This window comes from Aegilops tauschii, chromosome 3, assembly GCF_002575655.3.
Source record: "Aegilops tauschii subsp. strangulata cultivar AL8/78 chromosome 3, Aet v6.0, whole genome shotgun sequence".
In the NCBI taxonomy this organism is placed as follows: domain Eukaryota; kingdom Viridiplantae; phylum Streptophyta; class Magnoliopsida; order Poales; family Poaceae; genus Aegilops; species Aegilops tauschii.
In genome coordinates this window covers 541,723,415-541,748,029 of record NC_053037.3, presented here as the reverse complement: position 1 = coordinate 541,748,029, position 24,615 = coordinate 541,723,415, and the positions used below count along the sequence as shown (strand labels likewise).

General features: G+C 49.2%; 2 protein-coding genes and 1 pseudogene across 3 annotated transcripts; 2 read left to right on the top strand and 1 right to left on the bottom strand.

The window, feature by feature from the left end:
* The first annotated feature begins 976 nt into the window (after positions 1-976).
* LOC109743692 (cytochrome P450 CYP99A1) lies at positions 977-2,863 on the top strand. The gene is made up of 2 exons (XM_020302779.4): positions 977-1,985; positions 2,074-2,863. The coding sequence occupies exons 1-2, from the start codon at positions 1,062-1,064 to the stop codon at positions 2,704-2,706; spliced, it is 1,557 nt and encodes a 518-aa protein (XP_020158368.1). The 5' UTR covers positions 977-1,061; the 3' UTR covers positions 2,707-2,863.
* Positions 2,864-4,743: 1,880 nt separating this feature from the next.
* On the top strand, positions 4,744-19,476 carry LOC109743687 (eudesmanediol synthase-like; annotated as a pseudogene).
* Positions 19,477-20,385: 909 nt separating this feature from the next.
* Positions 20,386-22,141, bottom strand: LOC109743685 (uncharacterized). 2 transcript variants are annotated; one of them, XM_040403028.2, is made up of 3 exons: positions 21,721-22,141; positions 21,021-21,224; positions 20,386-20,879 (listed from the first exon to the last, which is right to left on the bottom strand). In XM_040403028.2, exons 1-3 carry the CDS (start codon positions 22,028-22,030, stop codon positions 20,770-20,772), a joined length of 624 nt encoding a protein of 207 aa, XP_040258962.1. In that variant the 5' UTR covers positions 22,031-22,141; the 3' UTR covers positions 20,386-20,769. The 2 variants fall into 2 exon arrangements, with proteins under 2 accessions (XP_040258962.1, XP_040258963.1); XM_040403029.2 differs by having other exon boundaries at positions 20,386-20,876.
* Positions 22,142-24,615: the final 2,474 nt, after the last annotated feature.

Sequence of the window (24,615 nt, the reverse complement as noted above, 5' to 3'; positions counted from 1 at the left end):
TTTCGTGCATGGCAAGAAGCATATCATGTTCAAAGGTGATGGTTCGGGTAGGCTGGTTGGATGCACTTTTTCACATCAATAAAATGGACTCGAATTTGTTCCACACACTAGTATCACCATGCCAAGCATCCAAGATGAATTTCAAAGAACACTCATTAAGAAAGAGGATGGAGTTTAATTACAACTTGATTATTGACCTTTAGATAATTTTTAAAATAAATAATTAGGAATTCAAGAAAGTTCACAAAAAATTTAAAAAGTTCACTGGATTTTAAGAAAGCTCATTGATCAGAAAAAGTAAAACAAGACTTCATCAATGTTCGGAAAAGTTCACAAATTAGAAAAAAAGTTTATCGATTTTGAAAAAAAGTTCATTGATTTTTAAAATCAAATTCATCATTTTTATAAAAAGTTCAATATTTAAATAGTTCAGGAATTTGGGAAAAAAAACTTCACCATTTTTGGAGAAAAAAGTTCACCCACTTTGAAGAAAAATTCACGAATTTAAATATCTTTACGCATTTAAGAAAGAAAAGGGAAACAAATAAAGAAAAGGAAAAATAAAGAGGAAAAGAAAACCAAACAGGATATAGTGCGCTTTTCCTGTGTTCTATTTTTAGTCAAAACAATATATCTACCACAAGCTGTTCGGTTGCCCAGTTGGTTATTGCGCATGTGCTAATTACTGCTGGAGTGCGGTTCGAATCCTAAAAACATGATGCATGGGCCGGTCCAGCGCGGGAGGATGTGCGCGTTCATTCATGGACTAAAAAAAATGTTTAGCGTATATGTACGGCGAAGAATTTATAAATATGACTATCATGCCTCTTCCTATGAAGAGGTATGGGCTAATTTGAGTCGTCCTTGTGTTTAGAGGGGGTCTACCGAAGCAGAAGTGTTGTATCTTTCCACATGCACCTATAAGTTATATTTGAATTCAATTCATACTACCATAGTGCAGTTGACAGTTGATACCGCCAGACATCGCATGGCTTATAAAACCGCAAGAGCATTTTCTTGCTGTTAGTCCTCAGCAAAACAAACCAAGCCAAGACATCCACATGGAGCTAAGCGCAGCCACCGTCTTCCTCTCCGTCGTCTCACTGGTGATCCTCGTGTCCTTTCTTAGCCGCAAAACTTCAGCAAGTTCCAAGAAGAAGCGGCCTCCGGGTCCATGGTGTCTTCCCGTGATCGGCAACCTTCTCCACCTCCTCACCTCGCAGCCGCAGGCGGCGCTACGGGACCTGGCCAGGAAGCACGGCCCGGTGATGTCCCTGCGGCTCGGCCAAGTCGACGCCGTCGTGATCTCCTCGCCGGCGGCGGCGCAGGAGGTGCTCCGGGACAAGGACCTCACCTTCGCGTCGCGGCCGAGCATGCTCACCTCGGACATCATCCTCTACGGGAACATGGACATCGCTTTCGCGCCGTACGGCGCGTACTGGCGGATGCTGCGCAAGCTCTGCATGATCGAGCTCCTCAGCGCGCACAAGGTGCGGCAGCTCGCGCCTGTCCGGGACGGCGAGACCCGCTCCCTCGTCAGGAAGGTCGGCGCCGCGGGCCGAGGCGGCGAGCCGGTCAACCTCGGGAGGCTGCTCTGTTCGTGCTCTATCTCGATCACCGCGAAGGCGACGTTCGGCCGGCTGTGTGACGAGGAGCTCCAGAAGCAGTACATGCCGGTCGTCGAAGTTGCTGTGAAAGAAGGCGGGGGTTTCAGCGCCGGGGACCTCTTCCCGTCGCTGTGGTTCGTGGACGTCGCCACTGGGCTGACACGCCGGCTGTGGCGAACGCGCCGTCAGCTCGACGCCATATTTGACAAGATGATCGCTGAGTGCGAGGCACAGCGAGCGGAGAAGAAGAAGACATCAACGACGTCGAAGACCACCGGAGATGAACAAGAACACCTCCTGAGTGTCTTGCTTCGGATCAAGGATGAGGGGAAGCTTGAGGTCCCCATCAGCATGACAAGCATCAAAGCAATCTTATTTGTAAGTGGTGACATATACGCCCTCAAATTAAACCATGTCCGGCCTTCTCTCTTCTTTGATTCATACATGCATGTTCGTCGTGGTTTAGGACATGCTCACCGGAGGCACGGAGACAACGTCGTCGGCCGCCGAGTGGATCATGTCGGAGCTCATGAGGAACCCCGATGCGATGGCCAAAGCGCAGGCTGAGGTTCGACAAACACTCGACGGCAAGAGACCGGAAGACCATGAGGGCCTCATCGACAAGCTACGCTACATGAAGATGGTGATCAAGGAGGGCCTGAGGCTGAACCCGGTGCTGCCGCTCCTTCTTCCCCGCCTCTGCGGGGCGACCTGCGAGATCGGCGGGTTCGAGGTCGCCAAGGGCAGCAAGGTCATCGTCAACGCGTGGGCGATGGCACGGAGCCCCGAGCACTGGCCCGACGCGGAGGAGTTCAGGCCGGAGAGGTTCGACGGTGGCGCCGCGGGGGACTTCAAAGGCTTGCAGTTCGAGTACCTCCCGTTCGGTAGCGGGAGGAGGATGTGTCCTGGAGATACCTTCGGGCTCGCCGTGCTGGAGCTCATCGTGGCGCGACTTCTCTACTACTTCGACTGGAGCCTCCCCAACGGAATGCGGCCGGATGAGCTCGACATGGACATGATCGTCGGCTCGACGGCGAGGAGGAAAAACCAGCTGCACCTGTTGCCGTCGCCGTCCAGGGAGCTTCCCGTGGAAATCTGAAGGCTGAGCACGCAGCTCTCATCGTTGTATACTACGTACTGTTCATGGTTAACTTTCTTTTTTATATGTGTTCATATGCATGGTTCACTTTGGGGCTTGTGTTATTGTGTTACTGTTGGGCAAATAAATATCACTATTGGAATTCACATATCTACTAGTATTTACATTTCATAAATAGTGAAATCTACTTTATATTTTTAACTATTCGAGCTTAAGTTTTGGACCCAAACATTGCGCTGATGTTACAGGGAGGTCACCCGCACAAAAAAAAAGGAGGTCATCCCACCGAACACACGCGATCTGCGAGTATTCCCTCAAAAAATCACACCCAGTGAATGCTCAAGAATTGTCACACTAAAACAAATATATTTGCCGTGCCATTGTATAAAGATTTGCCGTGTTGTAAAGAAAACAATGACATGCTTTTTTTTTGAATTGGTTTGAATTACTTACCACATATGTCACGTGGTAAAACAATGACATGCTAGTAGAAAAGATTGCAAGGAGTTTGTCATGCTACAACAAACTAATTGCCATGAGTTTTCAAGGATTTTCTGTGCAATGTAAAGAATTGCCAGCCTAAAGAAATTCAATTTGTTAAGGATTTGCCATGGTGGCAGAAGAAAATTGTTTGTGTTACATCAAAGGAAACTGGTCAAAGTTGCCATGCTCTAAAAACACAATTTGTCGTCCCGGATGTGTTCACTTAGATTGCCATCTTGAGTGAACTGTTTAGTGCCATCAGCTCGTAGTCAGCTTAGATGTGTGCATGGGAGAGAATAGTGATAGCCACATGTCTTGCTTTGAGATCCGTGCATTGGAATTAAACGTATGATTGCAATTGCTTTCAGATGTGTGCTTGAGAGAGCAACCAATAGCGAAAATACCGACTAAAAGCTTGCAGAAACAGATAAAACAGCCTACAATAGCATTGCAATTGCATTCGTCTATGATAATGGACGACGTCGGAGCGCGGCTTATGTAGCCACGGCGCGGTAAGCCGGTCAGCCGCTTCAATGCGTCGTAGCGGCCAGAGTTGGTTCCTCGGGAAGTTGTGTCCGCATTGAAGCGGGGGCTCCCGAGAGGTCGTCGTGTCAGCCAGCTCCGCCCTCACTCCCTCCGGTCACATCGCGACATCAATGCCGACCGCTGCGTGCTCTGGGCCAGCATGAATGCGGCGCGGTAAGCGGCGCGTGCATCGGAAGGAAAGCGCGGGAGGGGCGGATGGGGGTTTGGGTGGGCTAGAGTGGTCAAAAGCGGGCGTGGCAGCGGTTCGGACTCCCGCAAAGCCCTTCACGTTTGTCTCCGGTTTGCGGGGGAAAACGCATCCAGACCACCTGCGGACCAATATAGCCCATTTTGGATGGATTTCACGGTTCAGACAGCACGTGTGGTCGGTTTATGGGTCGCCGTTGAAGATGCCCTAACATCAAATCTACTGACTAAAAGCTTGCAGAAACAGATAAAACAGCCTATGGTAGCACTGCAATAGCTTCCATCTATGATAATGGGGGACACGTACGTACAGGATCTCTCGGCGACCGTAAGGAAAACGATGCATAGCATATCTTCATTTGTATAGCATATCTCCTCCATCGGCTGCATCTTTTCTACTCTGCTGCTTTTCTGATTGATTGCCAAGCCACCGGCATATATAGGGTACGTGGCTACATATGCACATCCTACACGAGTAGAGAGACTAGTCCAGTTAGTTATGTTACACGCGTTTTGCATGAGCCATACCTAACGCCAAATATTAAAACGTACGGCTGCGCCCTTCAAATGGTCTGGTACGATGTAGAGAATCTCGGGCCCGCTTAATTATAGGCTCATTTGAAGTACTGGAATGCAACCAGTTGATACAACTATAGCCAAGTTTGCTATATATATTGGTCTATAAACAGAGACCCCTGCAGCCTCAGATACATCACCTGCAGCAAGCACTGCTTGTAGTACCTCACTACAGCACTAGTTGTTACAAGTATTTGCAACCAGCTGAGGAAGCAAATATTATTGTAGCTGCAGCACACCCTTGAAATGGCGCCCTCGAGCCAGGCTGCTTCTATCGTGAACGGCCATGAGATGGTGACCAAAGCCGATGACAGAAGCACTCTGCAGGTGGCCGCCGGTGGCGCCGATACTAGCGAGAAGTTTGCGCCCTCCGTGTGGGGTGACTTCTTTGTCACCTACGTCCCTCCTATCTCACAGGTTAACATGCGCGCGCACATTAACTATATGCATTATCTTTCAATGATTTGATTTTGATTTTGGGGTAGAACTTTCAAGTACTTTAGAATCAAGGATTTTGAAGCTGCTACATGTTTATTAACTATGTCATGCTTCGTGGACCATCCATATATGCTCTACATTGAATTTCGTCAACTTTTTGATGTACATGATATTAGTTCATTACGGTCGTAGGAAACCAAATACCACGCAAATGAGAACACATGGCTTATGAGTAAAATAAGCTACATGAAACTTCAGACACTTCACTAAGGAAGTTCTTTTTCATGGGATAGACTAAGTTAATGATTTTATCCTACCCGCACGATTGACATCCAAAGATTAATATTGAGTTGTTTCTAGCAGAGATCAGAGGATTGGATGAGAGAGCGGGCAGAGCAGCTCAAAGGGCAAGTACGTTAGACATTCAAGGGGAGCAAGGACACCATGACCATAGCCGATGCACTAACATATGTGGACACACTTGAACGACTAGGCATAGACAATCACTTCCGTGAAGAGATTGAAGAGGCACTAAACCTTGTCCATGCAAAGCAGGCAGAGACTGACGGCTCCAATAGCCTACACATCTTTTTTGAAAAGAAGGTAGATAGCTTTCTACCTTATATTTCAAAACAGGCCAAGCCTGGGGACCGAAGGTCAATTACATGAAGCTTATATTTGACACCCAAGGTGCCCTGGCTATAAGCTGCCAGCATAAGAAGAGGGGTGGGGTGGTGTGCTAAGCTAGAAAAAGTAACCAAGCGTCAATAGCATCATAATCATCTTGTTTATGGCACCTATTCTTCCACAAACGTAGCAACTATGCGACGTATTGCTTTATATATGGCGATGACCACCTCTTGTAGTTGAAAATCCTGTCATTTCTAGCGTGCCATGCAGTAACGGCAGCGGCAGCGAAGAGGATGTTGAATTTGCTGGTTGCTGGCCACCGTTGCTGAGCCCGCTGTATGAAGCTAACGATGCCCGAGGAATTGGAAGCAAGGGTATCGAGATCAAACAGTTGCCAAATGATTGTAGCCGGGAGCAGCGTAACACCAAGTGCAGAGCAGATTCAACAACAGGGCAGATATCGCAGTCTTGATGTGTAACGATGGACCTCCACTGTTTCTTCATCATGTTATCCCAGGTATTGAGCCGCCCCCAGAGTAGAAGCCAGAGGAAGACACGGTGTTTGAGGGGAATGATCTTGTCCCAGATCCACGCACCGTAGACACAAGAAATGCCTCTGAAAGTGAGCAGCTCGTAGATGTGAGCAGCACGGATGGGCTTGCTATGTATGGCAGAAATCCTGACATCCGGGCTGTGAGAGACAGGTGCAGCCGTAAGCAAGAGAGAGTGAAGCAGGTGCAGTTCTTGGCTGGCTGCGTCTGACAGGTTCGGGTGCAGCTGGACTTGCCAAGTTGCTTGAGAGAACTGAGAGGCCACTGAGCAAGCTTGGTCAATGGCAAAGGTGTATAAGGTAGGCAAGGCAAAGCGTAGCCGTCCCACTGGCAGCCAGATATCATGCCAGAACGAGATAAGCTCTCCTGAGCCCAAGGAGCACCTGGAAGAGTTGATAATCATACCGGTGTACTGCTTGAAACCCTTCCAGATAGCCGTGTCCCGATAGTAGGGCCGTAAGGGCAGCTTATTGTGGCAGTATTGCTGTGCGAACCACTGATAACAGGGAGCATCTGAGTGTTGCAGAACTCGAGCAGTAAACTTGGCTAACAGAGCTTGGTTGTGTGCAGGCAAATCACGCACACCCAAGCCACCAGCAGAACGCGGTATGGTGACAAAGTGCCAAGCTACTAGGCACTGACCACCCTTAGCGGTGTTCGTGCCTTGCCACAAGAAAGACCTCAACAGCCCCTCTAACTTCTGCAAGGACTTCTTAGGCCAGCAGAAAATGACATGAAGTAGCTGGAGATGCTGGCCAGAACTGAGTTGATGAGGGTGAGCCGTCCTCCCCAAGACAGGAGAGTAGCCAACCAGCCGGATAACCTTCTGTCCACTTTCTGGATGACTGGCAGCAGCATGTCGTGTCGGATCTTGTGCAAAGAAAGAGGTAGGCCAAGGTAAGTGCATGGAAAACTCGAGGCTGGGCAACCAAACAAACCAACAATCGCATCTGTGATACTGCTGTCCATGCAAATAGGAATGAGGGTGTTCTTATGGTAATTAATCTTTAGCCCTGAGAAATCTGAGAAGTCAGACAGAATCTGTTTGATGATAAGTGCTTGTTCAACGCTGCCATGGAACAGGATCAAGGTGTCGTCGGCGTATTGCAGCACTGGGAACATTCTGTCAGAGCCAAGCGGGTGAATGAGGTTGCCATTTTGAAAAGCTGAGCAGCATAGCCGTTGCAGAACATCAGCCACTAGAATGAAGAGATACGGTGAAATAGAATCGCCCTGCCGGAAACCCCTCTTAGTGGTGAAGGAGTCCCCAAACTCCTCATTCAGCATAACTTTTGAAGTTGCCGTAGACAGCAGAGATTCGAGCCATCTGATTCAGCATTGAGGAAAGCCTCTAGCAGTGAGAATGTTGAAAAGGCATGACCAACTGACGGTGTCAAAGGCTTTCTGAAAATCCAACTTAAGAGCCACCATGGGTAATTTTCTCTTGTGAGCTGTTTGTATCATGTCGGCAGCCATGGCAAAGTTTTCAACAATAGCACGGCCCTTGATGAAACCGGATTGCAAGCTGTGAACTAGGTTTGGGATGTGGACTTGAAGCCTTCTAGTCAGCACCTTGCTAGCAAGCTTCGGCACACTGTGTACAATGGAGATTGGCCTGAAATCCTTTAGCTCGAGCGGTGTATCCTTTTTGGGCAGGAGGGAAATGTGAGCCACGTTGATGCCTTTCAAATCTAACTGGTTCTGGTACAGCTGAGAGAAGAAAAGCTAGAGATCCATCTTGATGTCGCCAAGGAAGGCTTTGTAGAACTCATTGGTGAAGCCGTCCGGGCCAGGGCTGCGGTTGTTCGGCGAGTGGTTGATAGCATCAACAATTTCTTCCCAGGTGAACTCCCTCTCTAGACATGATAGATCGTCGGGTGCATACAGCTGGCCAAGCTGAACGGTGGGTAGAGAAGGAGAGGACTGGCCCAGAAGAGCAGAAAAGTAGTCAGTTGCCAACTTGAGCTTCTGTTGATTGTCAAAAAATTAGTCTCCATCCTTTACGAGCACCCTGACCTTGTTGCGTTGTGCGTGACCATTGGCAGCAGCGTGGAAAAAACTGCAATTCTCATCTCCGGAGACACACCAACGTAGTTTTGCCCTCCGTCGCCAGTATTCAGCTTTCCATAAGACAAGCAGCTCTGCCTTCTGTTTTGCAAACAACCTCAGGGCCTTCTCAAGCTGAGATAAAGACCTCCGCTCTTCGACTGCATCGAGGTAGGTTACCACTGCCTTGTTATTTGAAGAGAGCAGATCTAAGCTGTCCTTGTTCCTTTTCCACTGCCTGATGGCAGCACGAACACGTCTGAACTTATGGTTGATAAGAGAGGCGGCTGAGGGGATCGGCCTGGTGCCCTGATGCCAACTGTTGTGAATGATAGATCTTGTTCCCTCCATCACCAGCCATTGGTTTTCCATTCTGAAAAACTTGCTTTTTACCTGAATGCTACCAAACTGAACCTGGATAGGCACATGATCCGAGGTGACAGAAGGCACAACAGAGGCGGACGTCTGGGAGAAGGACAACAGCCAGTCAGCATTGATGAGCACGCGATCCAACCGAACCATGGTCGGGTCCGCTCGCTTGTTTGACCAGGTGTATCTGCAGTTGAAAATGTTGACATCATCCAGCCCATGAGATCTGATCCAATCATTAAACTTGTCCATCATAGCCCAGTTGACTCTACCACGCGACTTTTCCTCGGCGAACCGGTACATGTTGAAGTCGCCGAGGATAAGCCATGGTTCAGACAGCAGGCCAGAAACGCTGTCCAACTCATCAAAGAAAAGCTGTCTCTCCTGGTGGGTGCAAGGAGCATACACTGTAGTGATCGTGAAAACTGATGCAGACGATGTTGATGAGAACCTGACGGTGACATGGTATCTGTGGGTTGCAACGATCTGTCCTGAGAAAGCAGCAGCGTCCCAGGCGACCAACAGGCCGCCCGAGGGGCCTGCAGAGGGCATGATCGCCTGGTTGTTGAGGTGAGGAGGAAGAAAACTCCGCAACTTCAAAATTGGGGCAGTTTCCAGTTTTGTTTCCTGAAAACAGACAATGCTAGGTTGACAGGAGGTTAGAACATCACGAACCAAAGAACACTTATTCTCATCACCTAGGCCTCGTACGTTCCAGTTAAGAAGTTTCATGGATCAAGGTGAGAAAACTGCCTGTGCATAAACGATGAAAAAAGCAAGGCTAGGTATGAGCATGAGCGGGCGGGAACATGCAACAGCAATATATGGGAAGCAACGCAGATGCAACAAAGGATAAAAGAAAGATCCAGAATAACATAGAGGAACATCTTAACATCATCAGAGATACAGACCATACGCTTAAACCTAAGCAGACAGACTGACTGACTTGCAAGTGGCATGACAGGATGGTGGCTAAGACTGAACATAAACCTAAAGCAGAGGCATACAGAACTAGAACCGACAGCTCCCGGGATGGCACCGGGCATAAACCTATCAGAATGATCCTTAAACATCCGAACCAAAGCACGCACCCATGGAAGCAGAGGAACTGTCCGAAGAGCCAGAGCAGCCTGCACCAGCGTTCGAGGAGGAAGAAGCTTGAGCGAAGATGGCATCCACGTTGAGGTCGCAGCACTTAGCGATTTGCTTGAGCTTGCCGTGGGTCATGGGCTTGGGGGTGCTGTCGAACTGAAGATCAAGCAGTTCAGCAACAGGCACCACCTTGGTCTTCTTGCGGCAGGAGGCGCGGGAGGAGGGCCGGCGGCTAGGGCCACCGGAGCTAGCGCCGGAGCCCGCCGCCTTGCGCTTGGAAGCGCGCTCGACGGAGCCGACGCACTCCCCATCATACATCTGCCTGATGCGGGGGCTGCGGCGAGCAGCCGAGGGGGGCGCCGTCAGATCTTGGGCAGAAGAGCCAGCAGCCACCACCTGTTGGACCTGCGCAGCTGCGCCAAAGCTTGGACAGCGGAACCGACGTCAGGGTCGGTGGTGACCGCCTGGAGGATCTGGTCACCGGAGGGCGGGAGGGAACCGATCCCCGGGCCCAGATCGGCTTGAGCTGCGTCACCGGCAAGTGGCAACGGGGGGAGCATCGAAGAGTGGGAGCGTGGGCAAGGGGCGGAGATCTTCGGCCCTTGGTTCTGGCGGCGGCGTGCGGCAGGAGCAGAAAGTTGTGGCGACGTGAGCGGGGAGCAAGGAGCACGCCCCGTGCAACAGGTTGGTGTTAGCCACAGGGGAGCGGTCGCAGCCAAGCAGGCCGTCGCCCAAGGCAGGGCGTGCCTGAGAGGCCTGGGGCAGATGGGCCTGGTGGCCAGCACTTGATGGGCCTGCGCACGCGCGTACGCAGGGAAGTAAGCTTAGGCAGGGAGAATGACACCCCCATCAGCGGAGAGGGGTGGGCCAACGGCGGGCAGCAGCCCATGAGGCATGACAGGCTTGGGAGGGTGCATGTTATCGACGGAAGGTAGAAGGGGCAAAGTGTGCGGGCACATGAGGCCAGCTTCATCTTATGGCCAAAATTTGAACAAGAGAGAGCGGCAGCTCTCCCGCGCCAACAGATCATGGCACAGATCGAAGCAGGGGAAGAAGCCATCATCCAAGGCGACAGCTCGCACCTGGATGACACCTTTGGCAGCCCGGCAGTTGCTGAGCTCAAGCGTGAAGGAGAAAGTCATGGCGTCGGGGTCGAAGGTGACGGCCGCGCTAGGGCGGGCGCAGTCAGCAACAACCAGCGCCGGGCGGAGGCAGCCGCGCCCTTCGTCTTCATGGGCAAGCTGCTCGGCCATGGGGAGGGAGAAGGGGGCCCCCTTGATGAACTTTGGCTTGAAGGAGATCTTTAACATGGCCATGAAGTCTTGGTCAGAAGCGATCTGAGGCTGCAGGTAGGCACGGTAGGCCTGGGTAGCTAGGCCGTCGTCATCGAGCTGGCCGCCAGGCGCCGTGCCGGAGCCCCTAGACGGGACGCGGCCTTGACGAGGAAGGGTCCTCGGGAGCGTACGGCCAACACCGGAGCCACCTCCTCCACCGAAGCGGCGCGCAAAGGGAGGTTGTGGAGGCGCAGATGGGGCCCCGAGCGACCGGGCCATGTCCCAGATCTCATTGATAAGCACGTCGGCGTACGCCCCCACGCCGTCGAAGCGATGGAAGGCGATGTGGTGGGGGATGTGCTGCAGCGCCTCGACCTTGACAAGCACGAAGATGCTGGCGAAGTCGTTCCCGTGAAGGCAGGCATGCTCCACCCTTAGCATGCCTGCGAAGCCGGCGACGGTGGCAGCGACACCACGCCTGTTCCAAAGCTCCAGAGGCAGCTTTTCAAGCGATAGGTTGACAACATGGCGGTAGGAGAAGGAGAAGGCATTGTCTCTCGCGTCGTGCGGGAGGATGCGGACCGTGTGGGAGCCGACGTAGATCGGGCTCGCACGGAAGGCCGCAGCCTGCTCTTCCTCCCTCTGAAAGACGGCGAAGGCCGTGCCCACCGCGGAGCCAGCAAAGCCTACGGCACCAATCCGCAGCCGCTGCCTGAAGGCACGCCTTAGCCAGGGCAGGAAGTTGGACTTGGGTGGAGAGATGTTGATGAGGCAAACTAGGGTGTTCTGATCGGAAACGAGCGGGAAGTGGACGTCGAGCGAGGTAGGGCGCCCTGGGATCACAGGCTCCATGGCGTCGACTGGAGCAGGATTGGGTGGGGCTGGGGAGAAAGGGATGATTGCGAGCGAGGTGGAGGAGGCCGGAGCTGCGTCGAGAGGACTGATGAGCTGTGAACAAGAGGGGGAGGGGGTATAAGTATTGGTGGCGCCGAGCTTAGGGTTAGGCTTGTAGACGCGGATGCTGCATTGGAAGCTAAGGTGGCCAACACGATGGCACAGCCAGCAAACAGCAGGATCCCGACAATCGCGTCGTCTATGGTTGTAGGAGAGGCAGCGGAAGCAACGCCGGTGAAGGTCAGCAGGCTTGCCATATCTGTAAAAGCGATTTGCTGCGGGACGCGAGGCGCATAATGACCCCGGCGGCACCGAGTCATGCGAGAGCAGGGCGTCCCGATAGGTCGCAATGCGCGGTGGCGTTGGACTATCGAATGGGGGGCGTGCGAGCTGGCAGGGGAGGCAGAACGACGGCTGGGAGGCGCGAGAGGAGAGGAAGAAACGACGATAGGGCGGTCTCGATCATCCCCCGGTAGGCCAGGGGCCTGCTGCGTCAGCACGGGAGGGGGATTTGGGGGATCTAAACCGCCAGGCACTTGATTATGGCTGTCCGCGTGCTGAGGAGAGAGCGTGGAAATCGGTCAGGTGCGACCATAGCCTACACATCACCACACTTAAGTTTCGCCTACTTCGGCAACATGGACTTTGGGTATCTGAGGGTAATTAAGTGCACAGTGTCGCTAATCAGTAACCCTTTTGAATCAATTCGTGTTATTTTAGCAGCTGAAAACATGCATGTTACATCTGTTGATAAGATATGTTTGAATCAATGTCCATGCAGATGTATTCGATAAATTCAGAAAGGACCAAGGTAGTTTCAGCGAAAGCCTTCGCAGTGACCCGAGGGGCCTTTTGAGCTTGTACAATGCATCTCACATGGCAACACCAGGAGAGGTCGCTCTCGACGATGCCATCGCCTTTGCAAGGGGCCACCTCGAGGCTATCAAAGGCAACGTCGGGTCGCCAATTGCAGAGCAGATCTCCTGCGCCCTAGACATCCCCCTCCCACGGTTCACAAGAAGGATTGAAACCATGCGATACATTGATGAGTATGAGTAGGAGGGGGTGTACGATGGCATGTTGCTAGAGCTTTCTAGGCTGAACTTTAACCTCGTTAGGATCCTTCACCTCAAGGAGCTCAAGGACCTCTCATTGTAAGTCTTCTTATCATAAGTTGAACTTTTCTCATTGATGTTTATCCTAGTTCTTCACTATAATAAAACCAACACACACGTATGAGTTTATTATGTTGTAGATGTTGCGTTGTATGTCTTTTCTTATGCTAGCTAGATGGGTTTTTAGGATATGGGCCATATGTAATGTGCCATATTGTCCCCTAACCTTCAAGTATTGTCATTTAGGATCTTTACCACTGTGTTTCTTAAGCTGAATTGTTTTTTAAAATTATGCAAACTGTTATTGATGCTTAGTCGGACATTAATCCTCAAGAGTATGAATGGTTTTGACATTGGTTTTGGAGTGACCCGTTGTGGTTGTTTTCACTATGCAAGATATAATATACATTGAGATTTTTTTGCAAAATTAATTAAAATAGCATTGGAGACACACGATACTATTTTTGTTAGCTTATTGGCATCAAAAAGGGAAAGGACTCTGGAGACAACTGAATATATATACGTGAGAATCAATAACTCTTGCTACGATTTTAATTTTAAGCTAAATATCATATTGGTAGGAGCTAGGATCCTACCTGGTCTAGGGCGTAGGTTGTACGGGAAGGGGAGGGTTGACGGAGATGCGATCACGGCTGCCGGCGGCGGGGCGCCGTGGCACGATGAAGAAGAGGCGGCGGCGGCACAAGAGGCGGCTAGGGTTAGGTCTCCCGGCTCCCTTTGGGAAGCCGAGCAAATAATGATTGCTTCTTGCTTGATTAGATTGATACATCTCCTCTCCTTATATAGAGAGGTTTACTTGACCCTTAAGCAAACGACCCTAATAACGATAAGATAATTGGGCTAAGCCCCTAATAACAATAAGATAACTTGGGCCACAACCCACTGGGCTAAGCCTCTAATATGCCGGTCATAACACTTCTCCCCGCCTGCACAAACAGCTCGTCCTCGAGATGTAAGGTGGGGAAGCACTGGCTGAACTCCTCGAGGTGATCAACCAGCGTCAAACACCTTCGCGACAGCTGGGGCGGCCAGGTCGGCGGCGACGGCGTCCTCCTCAATGTAGTCTACAGCCTCCAGGTAGAAGAGTCGCGGGCAGATGTGGCCGGGCGTGTAGGGCTCATCGCAGTTGAAGCACAACCCTTGGCGGCGACGCTCGAGTAGCTCGGCCGAGGTGAGCCGACGGAACAGGCGCGTCGCGGTCGCGGCGAGGGGTGCCGCGGAAGCCTAAGCAGGCCAACCCTGCGCGGGAACATCCGGCCAGGGTAGCGGCCCAGCGGCCCGAGACGGCGATGCCTGCTGGATGGCCACCGCGTGGCGCTCGAACGCGCGGGTGTAGTACATGGCCGTCTGGAGATCCTGGGGTCCCCGAAGCTCCACGTCCACGCGGATGTGATCCGGAAGTCCACCGACGAAGAGGTCAGCCCGCTGCTGCGCCGTCACTCCCAACGCGTGGCATGCTGGGGCCTGAAAACGGTCGGCGAAGTCCTGAACCGTGGAGGTGAAGGGAAGGCGGCCGAGTTCCGCCAGCCGGCTCCCGCGTATCGGCGGCCCGAAGTGAAGGAGGCATAGCCCGCGAAAGCGCTCCCATGGGGACATGCCGCCCTCGTCTTGCTCGAGGGCATAGTACCACGTCTGTGCGGCGCCCCGAAGGTGATATGAGGCGAGCCAAGTGCGTTCCGACGCGAGTGTGTGTTGCCCCCGGAAGAATTGCTCACACTGGTTGAGCCAGTTGAGGGGGTCCTCGGCGCCGTCGTAGGTGGCGAAGTCGAGCTTGGCGAAGCGCGGCGGTGTCTGAGCATGACCACCGTGAGCGTACGGCTCGGCGGTACGGAGCAGCGAAGAGGATGGCGCCGGTCCGGTGTGCACAGGTGGTTCGCTGGGAAGCGGTGGCCCGGCGCAGCCAGTGTGGAAACCCGCGGAGCCGGAGGGCCCGCCGTATGGCAGGGAGGGCGCCGGCTGGTCCGCGGCCATGGTGTAGACTGGCGGCAGTGACGTCCCGGCCAACCAGGTCGGAAGCTGGGACGGCGAGGGCGGGAACCGCACTTGCTGAAGCGGCAGCCCGCCGGCGCGGTTGTATTCAGCCCGGTGCTGGGCGGCGGAGGCGCCTGCAGCGGCAGCTCCTGCTGCATGGAAACGGCGGAGGCGGCGGGCGCCGCGATGGCCGCGGCCGGCCAGTGAGGCCAAAGCGGTGCGGGGGCGCGGGCTGGCTGCAGCTGCAGCGGCCCGACCAGCGCCGCGGTGGCCCCTTGGTGCGGCGGCTGCCAGGCGGTGGCGGCGGTAGCTGTGGCTGCAGCGGCCCGGCGAGCGCGGCGGAGGCCGCCGGGTGCGCCGGCTGCCACGGCAGCAGCATCGGCCCGGTGGCGATGGTTGGTGACGCGGCCGGCGGCAGCCCATAGGGCCCGGCCAAGTAGAGGCAGATCCCCTGGACGGCTGTGACGAGATCGTTGAGGACGCCGGTCATCTCCGCCGGGAAGTAAACCAGCGGCGCGGTGGAGGGTGGTGGCGGCGGACCCGTGGAGGGGGGCGGCGACTGGCCGGTGGAGGCGCCGGCGGTGGAGCCCAGCGGCGCAGTGGGTAGGGCCAGCGGCGCCGTGGAGAGGATCGGCGGTGGTGCGGTGGTGGTGGGCAGCGGCGGGATTGGTGGTGGTGCAGACATGGTCGAAACCGAGCTACCTGATACCAAATTGGTAGGAGCTAGGATCCTACCTGGTCTAGGGTGTAGGTTGTACGTGAAAGGGGAGGGTTGATGGAGATGCGATCGCGGCTGCCGGCGGTGGGGCGCCGTGGCGCGATGAAGAAGAGGCGGCGGCGGCGCAAGAGGCGGCTAGGGTTAGGTCTCCCGGATCCCTTCGGGAAGCCGAGCAAATAATGATTGCTTCTTGCTTAATTAGATTGATACATCTCCTCTCCTTATATAGAGAGGTTTACTTGACTCCTAAGCAAACGACCCTAATAACGATAAGATAATTGGGCTAAGCCCCTAATAACAATAAGATAATTTAGGCCACAACCCACTGGGCTAAGCCCCTAATATGCCGGTCATAACACATAAATTCAACGAACGAAATACTCCTTTTCCCACATCATCATCATGGCCAAGTAGCTAGACAATATATACCAGATAAGAGTTAAAACAAGATCTACTCAAGTAGAAGCAGAACATGTACATAGGGCATAGATAGGGTAACCCACCTGAAGAAGTAGAAACGTCATCAGTATTTATAAGATTGTTAAGTTAAAATAACTATTTTCACATGCAGATGGTGGAGGGACCTATATGAGACCGTGAAGCTACCATATGCTCGTGACTGTATGGTGGAGATCTACTTTTGGACTTGTGGAATGCTTCATGAGGAGGAGTACTCTCGTGCACGGATCCAATTAGCTAAGGTGTTTGGAATGGTGTCGCTTCTAGATGATACTTTTGATGTCCATGCCACATTAGAGGAGTGTCACAAGCTCAATGAAGCAATGCAAAGGTAGACTACTAGTTATCTGATTCATGAGTTTTACTAGATCCATCTCTCACTCTCACTTCATCTTTGGACCTTGTATAATGATCTCTAATGGGTATCATTGTACTATCTGTTCGTAGATGGCATGAAAATGAGGTTTTTATTCTACCAGAATATCTTCACATGTTGTACATCAAGACTCTCGCCAATTTCAAAGAGTTTGTGGATGCGTTGGAACCAAACCACAAGTATCGCATGGCCTACATTAGAAAAGGAGACTTTTTACGGTGCATCATACTCCTGTAAATAGTGGGAGTATATAATTGATCCAATGATCATTATTGATCCCTGTTTTTTTCTCTTGAGGACATTTTGGTAATTGGCTGTAAGGGTAGATTAGTCCTTTCTTAATGATAATGTTATTGATTAATAATATGGGTAATTGCAGTTGATTAATATCACACCTTGAAAAGAATTGCCCTATCTTAGTTCGTAGGCTTCCCTTCTAGGATTCCCTTCTCATTCGTTCTTCATTCGTCGCCTGAGTCGCACAGGGGCGGCTGCTCCTTCTCCCGCCCTTTGATCGCCGTGCCTGAGTCGCACAGTGGCGGCAGCTCCGTCTCCCGCCCTACAGTCGCCGCCGCAAGATCTTGGACAGGGCTCCAAGATCTTCAACGGCGCAGTCGGCCCGCGCCGCCCGGCGGCCCTCTCTCCATCGCAAGATCTTCGGACGGCGCCCGAGATCGGTTCCTCCCCGCGTCGTGGTTGAGATCCATCGCATAGGTACGTCGCTTCTGATGCTCGGCTGTGCACATGGATGCTGGCTATATCTTCCGGCTTCGATTCCGGCCATATCTGCCGGCGGAAACACACCGCCGGGCCACTGCAGACCCGGGTCCACCGTGCCGCTTCACCGACGCCCCGAATCGACCGTCGTCGAGTCGCCGCCCGCCCTGAATCCTTCAGTAAGTCCTTTTCTGCCCCTTCAAAATAGATTTAGCGAACGATTTCCGTTCACGTGAGCTCCGTTGCGGTTTGTAGATGGATTTGAGCCCTTGCGAGGAATTTTACTTGAGGATTCGTCCTTGTCCGACGACTCGGACATAGTGACGCTGCTCGAGAACAATCGACAATAGATGGTGGTGGTGGTCCTCGCCATGAAGGAGCTCGAGGATAGGAACAGAAAGAGATGGCAAGGATCGACCGTCGGCCGTCTTTGCATCCCTCGCATTTTTACATTCACTTAATTTAAGATTTGTGTCCTTGTTGTATTTGGAACAATTCTTCTATTGAATTATAAGTTTAATTCTTAGATTTGAATAATTATTGTAATTTGAATGATTGTTGTATTGTAATATCCAGATTTTAATTTATATTGATTTTATATTTCTATGCAATATGACATATGTGTCAAATTGAGAAAAAACACACGTGTTTTGAGGGCTGGCGCGAGCAACGGCCGGACAAACCCTGCAAAGCTGCGGCCTTGCGTGGTCTGTTCGGCCACACCCCGCGCCAGCCCCCAAAACAAGTTTTCTGCGGCCCTTATACTCACTTTAAGGGTCCGCCCGATAAGGGGTCTGCTAGAGATGCTCTCACAGCGGCCACGCAGGCATGGGCCAGTCATACATTACATGGAATTGATCGATAATGTTTCAATAATTCATGTGAATGTTCAGACGCTTTCTGTTGGACCATAAGCACATTATTAATTAGTAATGGCAAGAAAACCACCATGCATGATCTCAACCCCACAAAAAAAAATCTCTAGCTGAGATCTAGTCTTACAAAGTGTGGGTTAAAATTCTAGCAACATATATGATCATCATGAACCAAAAAAGTATTGAGCATCTCCTACATTTGTATCTCTCTTCTTGTAATTTCTTGGCGAGTATTATGTCATTCGAGGTGTCTTCTCTCCTGAAGTAGGCAGCTCTGACGTTATATCGTACAGTTTGATGGATGAGGAGCCACCAGCGCCGGATGTGGATCGCAGAAGAGGATCCCGTGCTGGAAGTAGATGGATGAGGAGCCTGAGACGCGGGGTATGCACGGTTTGTTAACAAATCAGGAGATGCCTAATCCCATAAAATCAGGAGATACCTAATCGAGAGAACCAGCCCGCGTTTCTGGTAAACTGTGAACTACCAAAACTGCCCCTGATCAGGAAATATACTACCGAAAATCTGCAGTAGTATTTTCATATCTGGACCGTCCAAATGAAAAAATGAACGGTCAATATTGATTTGATGCACCGTAAAATGTCTCTAGAAAAGCGGTATGGTGCCCTATATTAAGACACAGATTCAACTGTAAAGTGTATGAGCATGTGTATGTACAATTAATTGTTTTATCTCTCTTCCTAATATTTATCAGAGATACTAATTCATATGTCACATGTTTCAAATTATGATGCAGTACAAGCTATCATCAGAATATTACCTACGTGAAGTTGTCTTGTCTAGCAAGAAATATCGGCCAAGCTTCAAGGAACATGAGGAGATATCTATCATGACCTCGGGTCTACCGATGCTTACTCTCGTGACACTAATGGGCTATGGCGATGTGGCAACCCAAGAGGTATTTGAATGGGTAGATAGAGTTCCTGGAATGGTCCGCGCTGGTTCACAGGTCACTCGCTTCCTCAATGATATGTCTTCTTACAAGGTATATATGTTTCCAAACAAAATAAACACAAGTTTGCATATTAAAATGTGATATGTTGTACATTCATTGCATGGTGCATGAGCATATGTGTATACTCATCAGATGTACCCCTTTTACGGACATATGTATGCAGTTGGGAAAGCACAAGAAGGATATGCCTAGCACCCTGGAGTGCTACATGATAGAGAACGACTCAACGGGTGATGAAGCTATGGCAGCTGTCGCCGCACTCCTAGAGAATAGGTGGAGAATATTGAACCAGGTGACCATGGAGATAGACCATGCACTGATGCCGGCAGCAGAGGTGGTGGTGAACATGGCAAGGACAAACGAGATCATTTATCTCAAAGGCAGGGATGCCTATACCTTTGGTAGCGACCTAAAGGACCTCGTCACCGCACTCTTCCTCAATCCGGTACCCCTTTAGGCTATGTTGTAATCAACCAAGATGGATACGGTGGTGCTGCCATGTACTCCCTCCGTTCCAAATTACTCGTCGTGGTTCCACGACGAGTAATTTGGAACGGAGGGAGTACACTTGAGTACATATCCATGATGTCCATGTAATAAGGTAACTCATCTATGTGTGGCTACAGCATAAGCCCAGCTAGATCGACAAAATAAACACACACCCACCAAATGCATCAGTATCCATGTCACCGTGTGCTCATCATATATGTTCAAGTCTACATACATTTTCCCTCAAATAAGTCTAAATACATTTACAGTGTATTCAGTTCGTCCCTCTAAAGTGTCATCGATTGAAATCAATTTTTATGATGTCATAAATTCATTCTTTTTGCAACGGAGCTGAACCTGGAGTGCTGCCAAGTGCGTGGAGAAACCGGTTGCGAAATAGAAGACCTTAGACCTAACTTTTGTTGGTGGTATGCATGTCTTTTGCTCTCGTTTGTGTATACAATCATGTACCCCAAAATTTGTAATTATTATCCCAAAAAAGTATAATTCTTCAGGGATTTACATGGGTATTAATCATATCAAGTAACCCATCTCTGTGTGGTGAAATACTGAATGCTTCTTCTCTCTCTCTCTTTTGAATCTCCAGCATGCATATGCATTGTGAAATACCGAATAGTTGTGCATACGATGCAATCAAACCAAACAGCAGTTGCTATTCCTCCAAAAAAATCGTAAAAACCCAGGAGTGATTAAAAAGTATATTTCTGTTTTGGTAAAACCAAAAATAATACTGTAGATGTTAGTGTCTTGCAACAAATGCGCTGATTACAGATTTGACAGTGATAGTAGCGCTAGCGTTTTGCAGGCAAAATGTACCCATTTTAGCCCACCCATTATTTATGCTCACAGAAAGACATCGGGAAGTTTTCTGGCATTATATCAAATACTGCGATGTACACAAGAAATACTCCATTGTACAACTGTTCTAACTAGCACTGTATCCAAACGTGAAACTATTGTAACTAGCACTGTGTCTACAAACCAGAAACTATGACTCAGGACCAAACTAACTACATGATGGTAATGGGGAATCACTAAATCTCACTAGGCCTCTTAGCGATGCCAGTTTATCATCATACTCGGGAGTTGTTTCGAGTAACAATGACTTGCGACAAGGTGACAATCAAATCTCAGTCACTACATCACTGCGCCTCTTTGACATGTCAGTTCATCACCATATACACGGCCGTGAGTTCTTTCGAGTAACACTAAAATATCAATCTGCAAGAACACACTGGCATCACCAGACTCCCTTGCGCGACAGTGAGATGACCATCTCCTCATCCGATGGCCGCTTGTCGTGACTGCTGGCGAAGCTGCAAGAGTATTTAACTGGCTGCTGTGCTTCTACTTCATTGATTAACCAACCAATGCAATAAACCAAACAAGAACCTTTCAGATTTCAGAATATTTGGTAGATTATTAGTGATATAAATACAGTAACTGGTGAAGACTCTTGAAGGATTTGTTCAGTTGTCAGTTGTCACTCACCGGAGTCTACTTGCTTAATCTTCTTAGATGGACTAGCCTCGTCCAATGTGAGTCTTCTCTTCAAACCAAAGGTGATCTCATCGGCAAGTAGCTCTTCGCCTGCTTTTGACTGAGCGGAGCTGTTGTGTTGGAGCTTGCTCTTCTTGGAACAATTTTCGGTCTCCAACCCGGGCTTTCGCTTTGAGGACAGAACAACTCTGGGCTCTAACAGAGATATTATTTGCAGATTCAGATCAAAATTTCGTGGAAAATATCACATTTTGTTTAACTTCTTCAAGTGCAGTAGACATAAACGCATTCTTGTAGCATAAACAGATCACGTACTGAATCACATGATCAGGAAATAACACTTGATGTGAGATAATTGCTTCGCAACAACCACATGAAAATGCTGCAAATCTATGAACAAGAACAGTACAGTTGAGTTGATAGCTACCGCGACACTTTAATATCCCAACGCATTTAGTGATAATCAGTATCCAACTTGCTCAAATAGATTAGTACTTAGTACTACTATATAATGTGTACTAACATATGAAACTGAACAATTGGACCCTGAACAATTATTTATGCTACTAGTTTAAAGGAGCAAAAAATTCAGAGAATCAGAGAACAACAGTCAACAGGTTGCTACTGACATCTAGTGGCACGCTAAATGTCACGATGCAAACATGCAATCTTCCCGGAAAGGGAGGCGCACCTGGGGGCGAAGGTACGGGCCCTCCGTCGACGGCGACGGGCTCGGCGGGGTCGGCACCCGTGGGCTGCCCGCCCGTGGCGAAGAAGGCGAGGAGCTCGCCCCAGGTGACCGCCAAGGAAACGTAGCCGGACCCGCAGCTCAGGAAGTAGCCGTTGAGGCCGACAGTGGCCGGATCCAGCCCCAGCGCGAGGCCCACCTGGGCGAGGTCCACCCCGTCGCCTCCCTCCACCTCGATCGCCACCGACGAGGCGGCGTCGGGCGGCGAAGCAGACCCGCGCAGGTGCACGGTCAGGAGGGACGGCGAAGCCATCAGCTGCGCTTCTGCCTCGCACTATCGGGGAGAGAGGGAGCGGAACAATGGCGAACGCTCTGGTTGCTTTCTCGCCGCCGCCGCTGCTGCTGCTGGGTGCTGGCGCGTTGGGGCTGAGTCGGAGGGGATTCTGTAATCGGGACATGTATTGCTTGCGTAGGCGGAACCTTGGACATCAACGGCAAGACAGCCCTTTTGGGCCGGCCCAGTCGCGGGGTCGGGACACCAAATGTTTTTTATATCTTTTTTTTTTTGCTTTTTATACTTTTCTGTTTCTATTTTTTCTTCTTTAAAATAATTCGCAGTTTCAAAAAAGTTTCAAATTTATCAGTAAATTTTTATAAATTTTAAAGAAATCACAAAATGTTTCGTGGATTCAAAAAGTGTTCATGATTTCGAAAAAAATGTTTGCATTTTCAGAGAAATGATCACAATTTTGCAAAAACTGTTTGGCAAACGAAAAATGTTCATTATTTTCCGAAAAGCATTCTTGGATATTCTTAAAATGTTCGTGAATTCAAATATGTTCATAATGTTTTAGAAAATTTTCACAAAAATCACAAAATGTTGATGAATTACAAAAATTTCACCAGTTCAAAAAATGTTCCAGATTTAAAAAATTGTATATGTATTCAAAAAATGTGGATGAATTTCAAAACATGATACCAAATTTCAAAAAATGATCAATGATTCCAAAATGTTGTCTATTCCAAAAAAAATGTGGGCTCCTTTCACTAAAAGTTAAAAAAAATGTTCACGGACTTGGTAAATGTACCCGATTTAAGAAAAATAATCATGCATTTTTAAAACAATGTTCAAGAATTTGAAAAAAAAGTCTACAAATTAGAAAAATGTTTATAATTTAAAACCGATTCACGTTTTCTAGAAAATAGTCACAAATTTGAAAAGATGTTCGCAAAATAAAATGAAAATAAATAAAATGAATAATAAATGAAAAGAAAAAATGAACATGAAAAAAGAAGAAGGAAAGAAAATGAAAATAATAAAAATGAACGAATGAGAAAATAGCCGAAAAAACCGAAAGGGAAAAAATAAACCGATCTCAGAAGGTTCTAGAACTTCCCCAAAACTAGAGAGGAACTAGTTGGGCCAGCCCATAGTACGTACGTAGCGGGAGATGGCCTGTTCCGCGCGCGAGCAAATGCGCACCTCGGCGTTGTAGCAAATGTTACTGGGCTCCTTTGGGCTGGCCCATCACCTGGTTTAGGCCTGGTAAGGAAATGCCCAACACTCGTGTTTCCAAAGATTTTGGACCCAGCTACACTGGAATGTTTGGCTATCAGAGAGGCCTTGGCGCTGGCTGATGATCTTTATGAGAGAAGAATACACGTGGCGTCGGACTGACAGGCGGTCGTCGAGGACATTCATCAAAAGAATCCTGCGGTCTATGGTGCCATCATACATAGGAAGAACATTCTTACTAATTGTAATATTATTCATGAACTTAGGAGCTCGAACGCCGAGGCTCAAAAACTCGTGAACATGCATTATCCCTAGGGGCTGGTCGCCATGTTTGGTTAGGTCAGCCCAATGGACTTGATTTTGTCCCTATAAACCTTGTGACGGTTAAATAAAAAGCTTTGGCGTTTGTCTCAACAAAAGGAAGCGTCTAGGCGGGACCATGCCCGGCTTTGAACCAATTTTAATTGTTTCCAGAAAATATTATTGTTTCATAGAAAAAATCAATGAATGCTAAGAATTTTAAAACGTTTTAGCAAACTCAAAATATTCATGAATTTTTAAAATATTTATAAATATTTAAAATATTAATTTTATATAAAATCATTAGTTTTAAACATTCATGATTATATAAAATGGTTCATAAAATTTTGAAAATTTTCATGAATTTTACAAATATGCACACTTCTTAAATGTTCATAAATTTAAAATATTCAAACAAATTAATAAAATGTCCCTGAATGGACATGGATTTTTTTTAAATCATGATATTAGAAAAAGATGGTGAAAAGAAAAATACAACACATAAAGGAAACAATATCCACTATAAAAATTAAATGGAAAAGGCGAAAAGATAAAAATACAACGGGAATCTGAAAAAATCAAAAAGAAAGAACAAAACTAGGAAGAAGAAAAAAACCTTGACGCCCAACCCATGTGCGGCCTGATCCAACTATGCAGAAAGAAATGAAAAGGCGAAACAGGATAATAATGCGCCCTGTCGTGCCTCGCACAGGGCCAACCTAAACCAGTGACATGGGGTGCGTGTTTGCTCCGTATCTACCGTGTTACACGCACAGTAGGATCCGCACGAGACAATGGGCCTCGATATAGCACTATTGGGTGGAACACTGTCAGGTTTGTATGAATCATCAAATATAAGACGCCTCTAACTACGAACCCTTGCAAGATAGTAACGAATCAAAGTGATCACTTCACACAAAGAAGATCATCACCCACACTCTACTTATAACACATAGGCTCACAGTCGACATCTACAGTGTATGCCCCTCAATTGGGTCTTGTTGCCACAAGATGGTCATCATCCATGAGAAACGTGATTCAAACACAAAGGCTCACACTTTAGCAAGGAAATGTACATCCAT

Excerpts from the sequence above, each read along its gene's own strand:
- LOC109743692 (XM_020302779.4), top strand. The coding sequence starts at position 1,062 with ATGGAGCTAAGCGCAGCCACCGTCTTCCTCTCCGTCGTCTCACTGGTG. Across the intron at positions 1,986-2,073 it reads GCATCAAAGCAATCTTATTT|GACATGCTCACCGGAGGCAC; the intron begins GTAAGTGGTGAC and ends GTCGTGGTTTAG.
- LOC109743685 (XM_040403028.2), bottom strand. The coding sequence starts at position 22,030 with ATGGCTTCGCCGTCCCTCCTGACCGTGCACCTGCGCGGGTCTGCTTCG. Across the intron at positions 21,225-21,720 it reads GCCCGTACCTTCGCCCCCAG|AGCCCAGAGTTGTTCTGTCC; the intron begins GTGCGCCTCCCT and ends TATCTCTGTTAG. Across the intron at positions 20,880-21,020 it reads GATTAAGCAAGTAGACTCCG|TAGAAGCACAGCAGCCAGTT; the intron begins GTGAGTGACAAC and ends TAATCAATGAAG.